The 17,351-nt window shown below is 44.3% G+C and overlaps 2 protein-coding genes across 2 annotated transcripts in view; one reads left to right on the top strand and one right to left on the bottom strand.

The window, feature by feature from the left end:
* The window catches only part of brf1a (BRF1 RNA polymerase III transcription initiation factor subunit a), a 159,053-nt gene that overhangs the window by 27,237 nt on the left and 114,465 nt on the right, over positions 1–17,351 (top strand). Inside the window, exon 6 of the mRNA XM_049596569.1 lies at positions 10,588–10,660. Coding sequence (XP_049452526.1) covers positions 10,588–10,660 — 73 coding nt within the window. The remainder of the gene's footprint in view (positions 1–10,587; positions 10,661–17,351) is intronic.
* LOC125901187 (BTB/POZ domain-containing protein 6-B) lies at positions 12,178–16,409 on the bottom strand. The gene is made up of 4 exons (XM_049596717.1): positions 15,481–16,409; positions 14,788–14,878; positions 14,407–14,525; positions 12,178–13,834 (listed from the first exon to the last, which is right to left on the bottom strand). The coding sequence occupies exons 1-4, from the start codon at positions 15,879–15,881 to the stop codon at positions 12,802–12,804; spliced, it is 1,644 nt and encodes a 547-aa protein (XP_049452674.1). The 5' UTR covers positions 15,882–16,409; the 3' UTR covers positions 12,178–12,801.

Here is a 17,351-nt window from a genome sequence, read left to right on the forward strand (position 1 = left end):
GCAGCTCTGACTTCCTCAGGCAGGTCACTCCAAAGTCGAGGAGCTCTGACGTCACCTTTTGGAATTAATCTAATCCTCGGAACAAGAAAAGATGCAACTGAGGATCTCAGGGTGCGAGAAGGAACATAGGGCAATAAAAGATCCGCTATATAATTGGAGCGAGGCCTCTCAGGGCTTTGTAGGTAATCAATAAAATCTTAAAATCAATTCTAAAAGCAACAGGTAACCAATGTAGGGAAGCCAGGATTGGTGTGATGGGGCCATGGTTTCAAGTCTGAGTCAAGATTGTGGCAGCAGAGTTCTGGATGAGCTGGAGGTGAGAGAGGGATTTTTACTGATGCCAGAGAACAAGGAAGTGCAATAAACTAAACGACGGATGCGCGCGATTAGTCGTCTTATGCTAGTCGGCACCAGAAAGATTAGTCGGTTAAACCAATTAGTGTTTTAATCACGTACAAGGCAGCTTATCTGCCATACAGCCGCCCGCCACTAGTGGGTGCTACAGAGCTGTCAGGCAGCAGTCCCCCTCCACACGGTAATGCCCGAGTAGACTTGAGTTTTAAAACAGCATGGTGGGAAACGAGAGATGTCCTCTCATAAAACCAGCGCGGTTTGGCAGTTCTTTGATCTAAAAAATGAATTCAGCAGCAGTGACTCTTTTTTGAGATGTTACATTATTTGTTAACTTTAAGTGAGTTGCTGTCGGATAATGTGCAGGTTCACATTCATACTGCACAGCGCAAAGTGTCTCGTACTTCAGTGGCATTTAAAATCCAACATGGTCGTTGAAGATTGTGATTAAAGGCTTCAAAGGGCTCCTAATGCAACAATAAATTGTGCTAAATTTTGACTGTTTTCTGAATGTTTTCCCTTTTTTTTTAGACTAGTCGACTAGTCTTAATTAAAATTTTCATTTAGTCGCCAGGAACATCCGTAGTCCTTGCCAGGTTATAGTATGTACAGTTGTGTACTTGGATTGAAAAACTGATGAATTCAAGTATACTAACACTCATGAGTTACTTTTCAAAATAGTTGCACATTAATTTTCATTCAGTTGCGAATCGACAAATCGTTGCAACTCTAAATAAATTCTGTTGTTTCTTTATTTTGAAAAAATGTTGTACCGTTTGATTGGGACATAATTACCTTCGATCAGGCACTGTGTTTAGTGCCAAATCCTAAAATTAACCGCTTCATTAAAAGGCTTTGCCTTACAAAGCTATTACAGCATTAGTCCATACCAGGTTTTGAGTACGTACATTAGAGTGTTTGCGTTGAAATAGCAGCAAATTTAAGTGAAGCCTACTTTCAGTTGATTTCTTTCAATCAACAGATCATTGCAACTCTACTTAAAACACTTCTGTTCTTAATCGATCAACTGTTTATTTCCATTCATTTAAGAAATCTGTGAAAACAAGGTTACAAAAGCTAAACTTAAAATAACTCCTCCAGACTTTGAGCTCTTTAATTCTGTCTTTAATGTGTGCTGATGCCCACCCTGCTACAGCAGCCACTTAAATACACACTCCTGCCACCACTCACCACAAGTCCCATAATGCATCTCTGCCTAACCACTTGGTCCTGCAGTCATCTTGCATTCAGACTTTCACCCATGTAATTAAAGCGGAGTCGTGTGTGTGTGTGTGTGTGTGTGTGTGTGTATAAATTTAGAAGGCCCTGCATTTGTCTGCATATTTAATGGCAGCCGATTCACAGTGAGTCAGGGGTGTGGTGGTGCTGGAGGAGGTGGTGGGACATTTCTCAGAGTCACAGCTGGTCAGGGGCTTTTATTTTTATGCAGCCAGCTGTCCTGGAGGAGCCGGACGCCCCCTCCCCCCTCATCCACACCCCGGCATGAGGCGGCTGGGAGTGGATTTTGAGTGGATTTTAGGTGGGTGGGTTTGTGGGGGGTTATTAATGCCCAGCGTTTCGGCTGCTGCTGCGGCTGATTTTCCTTTCCGCCAATCACTTTTTTATTGACCACACCCCGGCCACTTGGTCTGCTCAGCATTGTCTGGATGAATGAGGAGCTTTGTCAGTCTGAGCCACAGAGTTAATCACGTAGAAGAAGCATATTGGTCAGGGGCGAGATCAATACTGGCTGTAAATATCAGCTGTTTTCTGCTGCTAATGTGATGAGCTGTCCAGACTTTATTCATTCCACCACATGCTCTGAATGTTTTCCACATAAGACGCATGTCTTTGCACACATGCAGAGTTTTTGAGCAACAGGTGCTTTGGAAAGCGAACATTCAGACGATCCCGCAGAGTGTCCACAACTTCATATTCACAGTCACTGTTTCAGTTTGTCAGGGGTTTCCTCTGGCCTACAGGAAGTGTATACTGTGAGTTAAAGCTGTTATTGAAAGCTGGACAGGGTACAGAATTCGGGGTGTGCCATATCATCTCATCCACGATAATACCAGTATCATTTTTAATATGATATAAAAAATTCATTTAGTGATGCTTGCGATATTTTGACTTTCTGACATATCGACGTCATGCTGTTACCCACGGCAACAACAAGCATGGCTGATAGCGACATTATTATAGACGGAGCAGTGATTCCAAAAAGAGGAGCAGCTTCAGTAGTGTGGAATAAACTGTGGCGTCCTGAATGTTTCATGAACAGCCCCGGACTGCTCAGACTCTTTTAGTGACTGACCACTCAGAGGGAACTCACTCAGCGGCTCCTCTGGCAGCAGCACAGCGTCTCTCCCTCTCCTCTCTCGCTGTGCGCACACGGGAGTCGGTGTCATTGAGTCATTTTGTTATAAACCTTTGGAACAATTTGGAAAATAAGCTTGGTCTAGTGAGATAATCTTAACAAATGAAAACTGCTTTTACGATTTTTTTAAGTGTAGATGCTATCGACACTTGGCTCTAAACAAACTACACCACGGTTGCATGACTTCAACATGGCCACCACTAGGGGGGTATTTACTGATGTATTTAATGCTGCAGAACAAATATCTTAAGCTTGTATTAACCACATACCTTACTTCAGGCATCTAAACAAAAACCTATCAAAAGACCTATTGAGTTTTAAATGAGGAAGCCAGGAGGGCTAAAATGTTAACTAATTTCCGGGTTTTAAGACTCATTCCTGCAGCACTCTTTGGCATTGTTGTATTTCTAGTATAATGTGTAAGCTCATATCTCTTAAAGCCTTTTCATACTTAACCATCCACTCGAGCGCTGGAATTGGAAGAGGGCACATTTTTCTCTCCCTAGAGATAAGATTCAGTCAGAGATTTGAAAGGTTTCAGCTTTGATAAGTGGATTTGATTCCAGGTCAGATTTCAGAAAGTTAAACTAAACACTCGACTTGCATATCGGCCACTTTACATCAAGAATTCCACTTTCAAACTCTCCATGTATTTATTAACAAATCCTTGAAACACCAGGGCTTTTATTATTTTTACAGATGATGTGTTTCGGCAGCATTTACTACAGAACGTCGTTATGTGCACATCCAATTCAATATTTCAGCCGGGTTTAGTGGAGGTTAAAGAAGAGTATCCACACAGCATTACAGCTCCCAAACTTTAATTTGACCAAGCATGTTTTTATCTGACAAATATCAGCATCAGATTTTCTGATGTCTTCGTCGTCTTCCTCAGTGCAGCTGAAGACTTGTTGACACTGGCTGTTTGCTTCTGTGGTTTCTGTCTTCAGGAGAGAGTTGTTGATGCTCACTAATATAACCGGAGCTGCCCTCGGTCACACGAGTCCCATCAGGAATCCTTTAATTGAAAGCTGCTCTCTTCCACCTGTTGATTCTCGGCCGTGAAGTATCGAGTAACCACTCAAGAGTCTTTGATCGTAGAGCGCTTTGAGTTCTGACCCCTCGACCCGGAAAGTTTCACTTAGCGCTGCAGTGGAGAGGGGGATTATATCCTGCTTAGGTTCTCCATTTCACCTACAAGCAGCTCCGACGCCGGTAGTTCAAAGTGATGATTAAATAAAATTCAAAGACTTGAGCTCAGTGCTCATTCTCACTGATTCTACTTACCAAGAACAAACGTTTTCAGACGATGTGAAATTCAGCAAATTGTGCGGTTAAAAAAAATCTGTTGTGCTGCATGAATGCATAGAGACACCAGAAAATGAATTTGATGTAAACATATATTTAATGATAAATTATATTAAATATAGGCAGCTCTGAATTTGTCTTTTAGGACAATGTGCATCGTACAGTGTTTTTATTACTGATGGTAAAGACTTTAGTTTAAACCCTAAAGGGATGTTTTTTTGCCTCTTGAGGAGCTGAGTAACAAGCAAAAAAACAGCATTAACATATTAGCACATTACACAGTTGCTGTGTTTGCAAACAGTTGCTAATTTACACATTCATGTGCAATATTCATGTTCATTTAGCTCCGTTTTTGGTCTCCACCAGCTCCTGAAGGAAAAATATCTGTCTCTGTAGCTGCTAAATGCTCTGCTGTGTTCACCAGCTAATCTCTAACTGTGTCTTTCTGTTGTTTGGCACTGAGCAGGTAGAGTGAAAGGGGTTTATTGGAGCTTTTTTGCTGTGTTTGGAAGTCAATGAGAGCTCAGAGGCCGAACCCAAAAAAGTTCAACCTCTCAACAAGCACCATGAAGATAAATTCCTACTCAGAAGTTAACAAAATCTACAATTATTCAAAGTTAAATTTAAGTTTTGGCATTCTGTCAGTGAAAATCATTTCAAAATTCAAATATCACTCAAACAAAAGCAGTAAAGGACCGTATATTACCATGTTTGTGTTTTTGTCGACTTGTTTCAATGTGATGTTCAATTTGACTTTGTGTTGGTAAACTTCAAAGAGCTCTCTTTCAGGAGAGACCAGGGTTATATCTGTAACCTAAAGGTGTCCAGAACTGGAACCATTTTATCACCTCCATCAGTGAGGTCATGTTTTCGGTTTGGTTTGCGTATCAGCAGGACTATGGAAAAACTATAGTTCATGACACTCAGTGGAAGGGTGTAGCATGGGACAGGGAAGATCTCATTATATTTTGGAGCAGATCCAAATCACGGAGCGAATACGTGTTCATTGTCTGGGCAGGGATTGCGTGCACACGGCTCTCACCTCGAATAGAAGCAAAAATGGAGGTGGCTGAGCTGAAATGGTGGCGGCTAGTAATGCTAAGATCAGCAGGAGTGCTGACAGAGCTAACAGTGTTTATGGGGTTAGCTTACACTCACTGGGGCAACTTGGGAGGTAACTGGGGGGTGGGTGTAGGCTTCTGCAACTACGCTGTCCCACAGGGCTGTGATGGCAGTCGTCTAGTAAGTGCAGTGACTGTCCATTGAGCACAACTTTTCTACGCATGCCCAGAGAGTAACATGCACTAACATGCTCACATGGCCGGCCCGGCTACCAAAACAAACATCAGATGTGTCTTCAGACCGAGAATTGTCTCCTTTGGTCTGAATCAGAGACTGATTTAGTTCCAAAGTTGTATAATTGCCTAGAATTTTGTGTTCTCACGGCAGCATTTACAAGCGGACCAGATCAAATGCCTTGTGCGAGAAAGCTGCTCTTGATTGGTCAGAATTTCCATGAGGGAAAAATCCAGGAAGTAAAGCAAACGTTGAAGAAGAGTACACTTGCAAGATAAATGTGACACTTTCTAATGTCACAGTGGAGGGACAACTACGCAGGTTGATTTTAGCGCTGCTCATCGTGGACTATATTGCTGTCATTGTTCATTTTAGGCAAAGCATACAGTTTGAAAACGAGGCGCGGCTCCAACTAGAAAACAATGTTTTGATGCATTGGATGTGCTGAATGTGCATATTAAGGCAGCACAGGAGGAGGTGCACATTAATAATCCTCCAGGACTGTAACATGCTCATGTTTAACCCAAACAATGTGTCATGTGACTGCAGTTGCTTCACATCCAGGTCGGAACACCTTCTCACCACAAACCAACCGCACCAGAGTTCGTTTGTAACCGGACTGAGACCACCTCTTCAAGAAGGTCTCGGTCCTTTTGTGTGGTTGCTGTGTTCACACCTGCCCAAACGAACCGCACTTAGGCGGCGAACAAACTTAAGTTTGATTGAACCGAACCAAACAGGGCAGGTGTGACAGCATCCATATTCTGGGCTTGTATAAAAAAAAAAGAAGCTCATGAAGGAAGACATTGAGGTCAAAGACGCTAAATCACTCCACAGAAAACACATAATCATTGATCCACTGTTATATGAAACTACTGATTAGTGCGGCTTTTAAAAGCTATAAAAGTGTTGATTTTGCTCCAGAGACCAACAATCATGAGCAACAACCAACATCCCTGTTAAAGCTGTAATCACACACTTGGTCCACTTCCTCCTCCTCCACCACCGTTTCTGCCTTTGCGTATAAATTCCTTGCTGGAATCCACTTCCCAGAATAGCAGAGGAGCATCTGTGTCCCTGCTCGACTCCAGAGGGGACGGAGAGCGAGAGTCCGTCTGTCTGCCCCCACCCCCCCTCAGAGATCTGGAGAGTCGGTCTAAAGGAATGACAGAGATCTGACCCGAGTTCGCGACCTGATCCTGCAGCTTTCACTGCCCTTCTGCTTTAGCTTTAAGCACTGAAACGTAATTCTGAGCTGTGATGCTGATAATTTGTGGAGAAGGTGATAGATGTGCAGCCCCGTGGCTTTTGTTATTCATCATTAGATCCTTTCAGATAGAGCGGGGGTCGGGAGCAAGGGGGGGTGTCAGAATTTACTGCTGTGCCTTCTGGAGGTGTTGTGGGTTAAATACAATGAAACATCTGTGATGGGAGGTGCCAGCGTGATAACCCCAATGACACACTCGCCCTCATCCACCACCCAGCCTCCACCCACATCCTGCAGCAAACCAGGTTTCTAGTTTGCTGCTCAGCCTAGTTTAACTGCACTGGGGACGTCCTCATCAGATCCTGAAGCAGAACGTTTGATATGGAAATGTTTCATACCCCAATTTATCAAGTTCGGGACTCGATATTGTTTGAAAATATCCCACCTTATTTTGAGGAATATAAACATGTTTTTCCCTCAACTAGAAAATGTGAGTTCAACGAAACCTCTCAAACACAGCAGGGCTTTACGCTAAGTCAATCGAACAGGGAGCCTGGATGAGCCTTAGAAGAGTTTCCTCTGGCCTGCTGTAAACAAAATGTTTCTGCGTCAAGAGAACTCATATGAGCAAGTGTCGATTTAAGGAAAACCTTGGATGAACTTTACGCATGATTAACTTTTCATTGGTTCATCCATCCATCTGTTTCCTGCTGTTCTATGTGGCTCTAATTTAATATATTATATCATTAGGAATCCTTGTTATATAATGCTGGAAAGTACAGAAAAATATTGAATAATAACTAATTGCAGGCCACATCGTCCCTTCTGGTTTTCCATCATACTTTGGCCAACATGATGGTGAAACAGGTATTAAATTTAATTCTGTGTGGTCTTAACAAGCCTTAAATTTAACTTGCAGACACTCTGATCTAAATCAAACACACATTTCTACTCTGTCAGTACAACATGTTGTGTTTGTGTGAACTGAGGCAGTGTTGCTTTGCTGAGCTGTGGCGGAGGGACAGTAGGAGCACAAGGAGGGCATTTTTGCAAAAATGGTCACAAGTTTGGAACATCGACACGTCCAAAGTTGTTTATAAACACACTAGTCAGCAAAAGTGGTACTGTGTCTCTTGGATGCTCGCTACTACAGCCCCGTTCCCACCAAACACTTTCAGTCTGGTACCTTTGGATCCCACAGTAACCCTTCAGACATGGTACCTCGACCCTAGTGTTTCCACCACGAACAGTCCTCTTAAGGCGATTTCAACTGAAAACAGTAAACTTTAGTTGCGTTTTGGCCAATCGTTTACACGACTGCGGCATTTTGGTTGCCTGGAAATGCAGAGTGCAATGTTTTGGAAACGGCAGCGTCTCCATTGTCATGTAGACTTGCAATATGCAGTTCCTCTGAAAACGGAGACTTTTCGCTCATGTGCGTTACGGTTCCAGTCACTAGGCATGCGCAAGAAAGTCGACCGTCAGAACAAAAATGCCGAGTTCTGTTTGTGCCGCTCACCCTGTTGATTTGAAGTGAAGTGTAGATCTGTTACTGTAGCAACTCCACCTCGTCCGTCCAGACAAAGTTATCTGTGTGTGCTTTCGCCATTGTGTCTTCTTTGTTTTGGTTTGTAATCACCACATCGTAGAGGAAGGCGCTTCAGCGCATGGCGTCATGCCGTGATGTTGCTTTGCAAATTTACACTGCCACCCATTGGCCTGGCGTGCATACTACAGCGTTTCCAGTAGATTTTGCAGCTCGGCGTGAATGAGGATCGTTTCAATAACGTCGTCATATAAATGCAGAAGTTTTTTAAAACGCAAAGGACAGACTTTTCCATTTTTAGAGAAACAGTTGTCGTCTAAACAGGGTCTAAATGTGGGCGGGGTTGTTGTCACTGACTGCTCCGTACAGCACTCACTGTATTTCCTCCTTTATCAGTCTGCACCTGGGTTATCGTCCACAGAATGAGGCTGCACGCCGACATTTTCAGAACAAAATAGAACAGGCTGCAGTGAGAGTCTCTCTCCATGGGATATTTAAAAATAGCAGCTTTGTGCATTTAGTCCTTTTCAGGCAAGCTCAGGGGTTTAGTGTTGCTGTAGCCCACAGGAACGACAAGTGAAGATTGGGATATATGCAGTTCGCATAATCTGGTCAAAATTAATATATATAAACTAAAAGTGTCTGTAATATAAAAACTTAATAGATGGTCAAAGTTGTCACAGTGAAATTTAAGGTGTGCTGATGGATTCACGTCTTCAACTCATGCATAGAGTGACATCACAAGTTAACATTCCACCTTAAAAGTTGCCGGCAGTCGGCCCAGTGAATGAAGTTATTTTTCTCTCAGACTCCAGCTGCTGTGAGAGGCAGCAAAACATCCTTTCATTTTATAGTTACAGTTTACTAATAAAACTCTCCACAGTATGAACAGTGGTTACATGAGCCTCAAAACCAGACACAACTCAGCCCTGAGCAGAGTGACCGTCCTCTACTGACCAATCAGACTGCAGTGTTCACAGCTCCACCTTTTAGTACCAGATCTGTGTGCCGGGTACCCCAACAGAGGGGGGACCAAACATGGGGACGGTACCTTTCCTTTTAACGTGTTAAACACAGCAGTATTAACACAAGCAGCCACACAAGAGCACTGCCAAAATGAAATATTATAAAACTGGCAAAGACTGTGACTGCTGGTTGTGTTCTAGATCAATCTGTGAATAGTTTTGTCTATTAAATGTCAGAAAATAGTGAAAAATCTCCATCAGAATTTCAGAGCCCAGTGTAGCATCTTCAAATTCCTCGTTTTATCCGACAGTCAGTCCAAAACAGAAAGATATTCAGTTTCCTGTCAGATAACACAAAGAAAAGCAACTCATCATTGCGTTCAAGAGGCTGGTGCCTGTGAAGCTTTGACTCTCTTAGCTTGAAAAATGACTCACGATGCATCAGTCGTTAAAATGGCTGCTGATTCATTTGTCTTTCATCAGTTATGTGATTAATCCATGTATTGTTTCAGCTCTAATAATGACGGTCGGTTCTCAATTTAAAGAATATAAAGTCTGAATGAACTTACTATGCGATGTTCATTAGCATGTATTAGAGCTGAAATGTTAAAGTCATGTTCACAGAGGTGTTGAGATAAATAACAACTCCAGTGATGAACCATGAGGAGTTAAACTTTTAAGGTCAGCAGTCAGTTAGCCATCAGTTCTGTGGCTGAAATTACATTTTTTCCACCACAAAGGTCATCAAAATAACATTTTGTCCCCTGGAATATATTTTTTCTGCTTTTTTGGAGAAGCAGTTGTCAGTGCAGATGTCTGTTAAAGGTCGTCCTAGCTGATGAAGATAAATCGATCAGCGTGAAACGTGATCAGGTTGCTGCAACATGTGCAAGTGTAAATCACCAAAAATAACTGAGTTAAAATGTCATCTCTTCGCGATCCTGAGAGTGGAAAGAAGTATCAGAGCAGAGAGCCGGCGCTGTCCAAACCCACTGGTGTATCGGTCAGATCTGTAATTTAAATTCAGGAAATCGATCCGAAGGAAAGAAGTGCAAGACAGGAGAGTTCAGGGGGGCCGACTGAGTGGCAGATATTTTGATTAGAAATTAATAAAGAGAACTATGAGTTTGAGAGGCTGCCCGAGAGGGGGAAAAAAGGCCCAGAGCTCAGCTTTTAATCACACATATTGCTGTGAAACGTTCTGTAACCTTCAGGTCGATTATGTAACCAGAACACTTAACCTGCCGGTGACGCAATGGCCTTATTTCATATCCTAACAGTCTGTTTCTCTCTCAAACACACCAGTCATCATCAGTCACGTCTTGTGAGGTCTTAATTTCAGACTGCTGCTCGAGCTTTAACTCTTTAAGTGACTCCTGGGGTCACTTAGGACGTACAGCATCAAGTCAACACACAAATCCACTTAGAAAATCAGGCTTAACTCACAGCACAAGGTTTCTGTCTGACAGATTTGAACCCTTCAGTGATATGATGTTTGCTGCTCATCACTTTTTTTAATCACTGCTGTCCTCCACAGGTGAACGTCTACGTACTGGGAAGAACCTTCCTGGTGTTGGCCAGAGAACTGTGCATCAACGCCCCGGCTATAGGTACGCACCTCACTTGTCTCCACCTTCTTCTACTGGATTCAGTGTTGTTGAGTGAAGCTCTTTTTAAACAGTGAGTCAGCTCTTGTGAAGCACCATTTGGCAGACGTCTCATGTAGATAATAGTTATAAATGTGGCTGCGAGTACTGATCATTATCGATAAATCTAGCTTTTTTTTAAAGCATTTATCAAGTAATAATTCAGTCTACGGATCGTCAGAAAACAGCAAAAAATGATGCAAGTGTCAAGAGTTTAAGGTGACGTTACAGGACCAAACATGAAGGATTGTGTCAGGATAGTAAACCTAATATCTCTGATGATGGGAGTAGCTAAACACTGAGCCGTTTCTTGAATGGCAATTAATGTTAGCGTCAATAACTATGAATAAATTAAACAGTTTATATAGAGACATGTAAATATTGACTTTGTGGAAGTAGATTCCTGACCCACAAAACAATAATGCTGACCCCTGTGTCTTTAAAGCCCCCGTGAAAAGAAACACATTTTTCCCAGGTATATTTTAGTGTCCCTGTGTTAATTAATCATGTATGTCTTGTTATATGCCAAATATATGTTTAAAAGAATCAATATCAGAGTAGTGTTACATCAAATCCCTTTTGTCAGTGTGTAAAACCAGGTGAAATTATCTCATATTTGATGACTCATCCTGCACTCAGGGCTGTTTACAAAAGTTCATCCAATCAAACGAGACTCTGGGAGATAAGCTAACCACTCTGATCATAAACCGCACATCGCAGTTTGTCCTCCGTTGTAGCTAAACTCTAAGCCCGCCCACTTTTTAGCGTTCCAATCAAATGCAAAGGATTATTAAAATCCCTATTGTAACTACACGCCACTTGAATATATTCCAGAAGCTCTAACTTCCATTTCACTGTGACTTTAAATGTCCAAACCCCAAAAGTCCTGCATCTACAATTACATAACTTTCTGAATAAAAGCTGTGAATTTCCTCGTTTAGGACGCTGGAACCAGAAACCGTCTGGCGTGTTTGCTTGATAAATGACTTTAAAGTACTCCAGGGATTTAATATTGCGCTTCCATAATGTTTGGGGAACTTGAAAGAGTGGTGGAAGATGAAAAGAGGCTGTCTGAATCATATCCAAGTCTTCCTGCCGCAGCAGATTCACACAGATGCTCCTCTCCCAATTTAATACACAAAGAGCTATCATATACTGGGCTAAATATTATAGGAATCCGTGCAGCTGGTTTACTTTCTGCAAGCTGTCACACATATTTAGGTTCTTTCACTGAACCTAAAAACATCAGGAGCCCTCTGACGTATTTTAACAGCACTTTAAAAAGATGCTCTCCTTCAGGGGCCCCTTCTGACTCTGTGGGCCCCTGCACTGAGCTGAAAGCCCTTTAAGTAATCCAGCCATAGCTGCAAGAACCCCGTGTTCTCATCAAACTAAGGTGCAGTTCACACTGCAGTAACCAGAGGGCACTGCAGTCCCTCAAATCCCCACTCCCTCACCCACAATGATGTGACATCTGTGGCTTGAATCACATTATAACCTTTATGTTTTATCATCAGGTGTATAAGCATTCTTGTACAGAACACATCTGCTCATCTTTAACAGCATCAAGCCGTTAACAGTTAAATTGTATTTTACAAAAGACACAACGTTTCCGAGGCCGTCCTCTGAAGTGCAAAACATCTCTGCTTCTGACAAGGTTTCTACGTTTGTTTTTTTTTTGCATTTAGAATCATAACACTACATAAAGTTTGCTCCTCGTGTAATATTGCTGCTCAGACTATAGTAACAACATTGTATATACGTAGACTTGCAATTACACAATTTGAAGCAGTCCCTACATGTTCCAGTTGTGGAGCTCAGCTTGATTACATAACGACAAATCACTGTATTAATGTTGTTTCTACAGCAGCCGCAGCCCTTGAACACAGGCGTCAGAGCAAATAACGTTAACCCATTATTTAAATTAAAAAAATAACATTAAATTAAATAAGATAAAACAACAGCTCCTTGGCTTTTAAAATAGTCTCTCAAAGAACTAACCAGGCCATTTAGTGTGACATTACTCAAGTGTCTTTAATGCTACATTACTTCGAAGGCTGGGAGGCGAGGATAAACCTAATTTTCCATCAGCAGTCCAGAGCAGCTTATGCATAGAACACAAGCTCGGGGATCTGTCCTCCTTGTACTCCAGTCCCGTTGGTGCTGTCGGAGGAGCACTGGAATTGAAATGTCACCTTCCCACACTGCACCTCCGTCATGCCCTCCTGGCCGAAATAGCTCAGTTCATTCCCGTCCAGCACGGCGCTCACCGTGTAGAACGCGTCCTGCTCCACCTGAACAGGATGCTCGAACCACACCGGAAACGTACTGCTCGACCCGTCCGACACAAACTTTGTGAGGTTCTGCGCCAGGGTCACCCCTTGTCTCTTCAACTCGATTTTGACGCTGTACTCAGCTTTGCCGCCGCTCGACCCGTACAGCCCCAGACCAGCGATAAAGATCCTCTTGTCCACTGCGAACTGAATGCTGTCGCACCGGCCGCGGTAGCGCCACTGATTGCTCCGGTAGGCCGAGGACTGGAAGCGGTGGCACCTCTGAGGCGCCAAACCCTTCCTTGCAGTCAGAGGGAAGTCCAGATCGGGCTTTTTAGCCGCAGTGTACCACAGGAACACATTGTGCGTCTCCTCCAGTGTCAGGATATCACATTGCGCTGCCCCGTTAGCAAACTCCTCCAGAGTCATGGAAGGGATGCGCACTAAGAAGAGCGCCTTGCCAAGGACATCTCTTTTGTTGCGGGTTGTGGGTGCCAAACCTTGTCTCTTGCACTCCGCCGTGGCCCAGCTCATAACGGCCTCAAACACCACCACCTCCTTGGTGTTGAGTGTCTCCCTCCGCAGGATGATCTCCAGTGTCTGCAGGTCGATCTCACAGAAGCCCTCGGAGCACAGCGCCAGCTCGGCCTGAGCGTCGATCACCTCCCAGCAGCGCTGCGTCAGCTCGGGCTCCTCGAACAGACGGCTCTGGGAGAGCAGCACGCAGGCGTTCTTGGCCTCCAGGCTGGTTTCCAGGAAGGTGACGCAGGCCTTGGCCAGTGCAGGAACGATGTACTTCTTGGCAGCATACAGGGTGGCCAGCACCGTGTCTGCCTCCAGGTCGATCTCATCGCTGTACATGTACCTAGGAGAAGGAAGATAACCATTTTAACCACTGTACATGTACGAAAATGTTATGTTACAGCACCCTGACATTATACCTCACAATAAACCATGGTGTGAGGAACGCTGAGACCATGTTAACTGACTTTGGGTCCTTAGAAGTGCACATTTTTTTAGGTTTCTTGTCTAATTTCGACAGCACCAAATGATCATGATTTAACACATCCTAACATTTTCACAAAAAAGGCCCACCATGCAGCAGTCTATGGTGCTGGCTTAGCCAATGCCACTGCGAGAGCAACAAAGGCAGGATATTTATAACTACCAGTCTGCATATACTCCCCTCAAAGAAAATTGTCAGGCTGTGGATGAGGGGAAAAAGGGGGAGAAAATGTTTCTAGTTGGACAAAGAGCACTGAGAAAACCAGCAATTACAGAGCACTGTGCTGCTGCTCCTGCTCTCAGACGCTCCCAGCATTTTGGCATTCGCCTCTGCTTAGCTTTGGATGAGTAATAATATGCTTTGAAGTGACACTGACTGCGCTTGTCATCTCTCCTTCTGGTTGGCTGTGTGAGGGATGGTGAGTGGCTTACTTCAGCAGAATTAGAAAAGCAGCAGGTTCCACATCTGGGATATGGATCTCAGACTCCTCCTCCGCCAGATCGCCGTAAAACATGGCACAGAAGACCGAGCTTCCCACGGCCAGCACATACTGGGAGGGAGGGAGGGAGGGAGGGGAGGAGGGGAAGGAGGAGCAGACAGATGCGTCAGATGCAACCAGAATCACTCTCAAGTTCAATAAAGGAGCAGGAGGAGCTCTTTTTCAGTAGCTGCAGAGACACAACTTCTCCACCTATCCAACACATTAATCCAACTAACAAAACATGAGCATCACTCAGTTTAGCTCTCTCCTCAAGGTCTGTACTTTCTCATAAACCCAAAACAGTTTCATCCAACGTGCAGAGTGTCTTTACCTTGTGTGCTGGGACCTTCTGGGACCCCCCCAAGGGGCCGACGATGAAGTGGACGTCGGCCATCAGCTCGTTGTTAAACATCAAGGCATTCCTGAAAGCAGAGCAGGTTTCACGAATAAGCCTCAATCAAGTATTGTATAACATCAAGTCCTCCCACACTCGTTTTGCCTGGAGACACTGGTTATTTTCGTAGGTTTGGGGAGGATAGAGCAACACAAGTAGGGCTGCAACTAATCTTTACTTTCATTATTAATTAGTTGTTGTTTCCTGAGCCCATTGTGACATTTTCAGATGTCCAAAACCATAAAGATGCCCTGTTCTGTCATAAAAAAACAGAAATGCTTTAAGAATATAAGCTTAAAACATGCTTAAATTAGTAATCACTTATCATAATTGAATGCATATTAATCAGCTTAGTGTTGCAGAAGTAGGGAGAAAGCTTAAATGTATGTTTTTGTGCAGGAATAGTTGGAGTGACACTACTGCACTTTCATCTCCTCTTTTATTACAGTCTCTGTGCCAGAGTGGCCTGACGTTACTTCATAATGATCTTAATGTACTTTATAGTCATCTATATCTCCTGACACATCCCTGCAGGGACTTTTAAATATACTGTGCACACACTTGTCACATTAGGTGCAGTTTTCCATCTGGTTGTGATGTGTAATGTGGTCCAGAGCACAGTGGGGTTACCTCTCTCTGAGTGTGGGGTGGCTGCACTGCCAGCTCGGCGGGTCTACGTTGTTGTTGTTGATGTTTTGCTGGGTGGTCGGTGTGGTGGCGGCGCTGCTGCTGCTGGCCTGGCTCACCGGCACCTCCTTGGTCTTCTCGGTGTCCGCCACCGTGGTGCCGTTGGACAGGTTGGTGTTGTTGGTGTTGGCGGCGGGGTACAGCTCCGCAGCCATCTTCTCCTTCTGCTGCTGCTTCTTCTTGCTCGTCAGGGACAGCGTCAGGATCTCATAACATACCGGCAGCTTGCCCGGGAGCTTGCCGACCTTCTTGGACTTCTTCAGTGTTTCTGGGAGTAAGAGGAGATAAGTGAGACACCTCATGATCCGGCCATGATGGAGCAACCTGCAGTCTGCCGTTGGCATCGGCACGAGCAACCGGTCTGCTTCGTGGTAGTATCCGGTGGCGGTGCTCTGAGGTGGACTGTGTGCTGGAGGTTTGCTCGGCGGAGAATTCAACGTTTACTGGGTGAAATCCGGCTCCTGCTGCGCCGCTTTAAAACGGCATCCACCGCGAAGTTTACACGACAACATGTAAATATCCGTTGAGGCCCGGTGCGGTCCGTTTCCTCCTCCGCGGCCAACTTCGAGCACAAGCACTTTTGGTCCGTTTCCTGGCGGTCACCTCATCCTCTCCACACGGACTAATGTCCACGGAGCGTCGCTTGTTTTCCCTTTTTCAGCGAGTGGGTAATCCGGATAGTCGCAGGCAGCACCCCGCCTCTGCCGTTAATCCTCCCCGGTGTGTCTCCGTCTCTCTCCGCGCCGACTGTCCGCCGACACGAAGCCAGCTGCTGTGTTCCGTCGCGGCCGTACGCACCCGAGGTAAATACTCATATGTCGGGAGTTTTTAAGGTCTGCTCCATTTTTTCTGCTTTTTTTTTTTCCTCGTCGTGATCTCCTCGGACGCCCAGGGCTCGCCGAGGGCCAATCAGAGTCACGCGTGGCGGTGACGTCAGGGGAGCCGGAGCACCTCCCCCGGCAGCTCCGCAGAGTGCGTCACCGGGCCAAACCGCTCCGCCTCTGTCCCGCTGATTAGACCCGGTGGAAAGATAAAAATAAAATTAAAAAAGAAGGTCGGTTAAATATGACCCGGCAGTACAGCACGGTGATGAGGAGGAACAACACAGACAAGAAAATAAAACAGTGGTGGTGCTGTGGTGTTTAATTAAAAGTATCAACTTTAATGACCAATTACACGAGCACACACACACATACGTGGAATTTGTCAGTTTATTTTTGCTTACAGTGTACATAAAAATATTTATCACATTAAAACATACATGAACAAACAACGTGTAAATTCATCTTGAAAAATAACCACGTTTTACAGTTTGATTTAACTCCAATCTGCAAAAACTGTGTCAAACCTGCACAGTTAGACTCCGCTTATCCTGTATGACACTGGGTGAGAGGCGGGGTACACCCTGGACAGGTCACCAGGGCTGACACACAGAGACAGACGACCATTCACACTCACATTCACACCTACGGACAATTTGGAGTCACCAATTAACCTGCATGTCTTTGGACTGTGAGAGGAAGCTGGAGTAGTAGTTTAAAACATGGATTAACTTAATCTTAAAATCATAAAGAAATCATAGGGTGAAATAAATCATAAAAAGTCATAAAATCAAGACAGAAATTGAGACAGACAACCATTCACTCATTCACACCTACAGGCAAGGCAGTCACATGGGGAACACCCACGCTGACACGGAGAGAACATGCAAACTCCGCACACAGGTGCTCCCTCCACCCCGGGGTTTGAACCAGAAACCCTCTTGCTGTGAGGCGGCAATGCTACACCACCTTGCCAAAAACATTAAAAAAAAG

Source organism: Epinephelus fuscoguttatus, linkage group LG14 (genome assembly GCF_011397635.1).
Source record: "Epinephelus fuscoguttatus linkage group LG14, E.fuscoguttatus.final_Chr_v1".
Lineage (NCBI taxonomy): Eukaryota > Metazoa > Chordata > Actinopteri > Perciformes > Serranidae > Epinephelus > Epinephelus fuscoguttatus.

Bases quoted from the DNA above. Each gene is read 5' to 3' on its own strand.
- LOC125901187 (XM_049596717.1), bottom strand. From the start codon at position 15,881: ATGCCAACGGCAGACTGCAGGTTGCTCCATCATGGCCGGATCATGAGG. The intron at 14,879-15,480 runs GTAACCCCACTG...CTCTGCTTTCAG, and splicing joins CACCCCACACTCAGAGAGAG to GAATGCCTTGATGTTTAACA. The intron at 14,526-14,787 runs GTAAAGACACTC...CCTCCCTCCCAG, and splicing joins AGAAGGTCCCAGCACACAAG to TATGTGCTGGCCGTGGGAAG.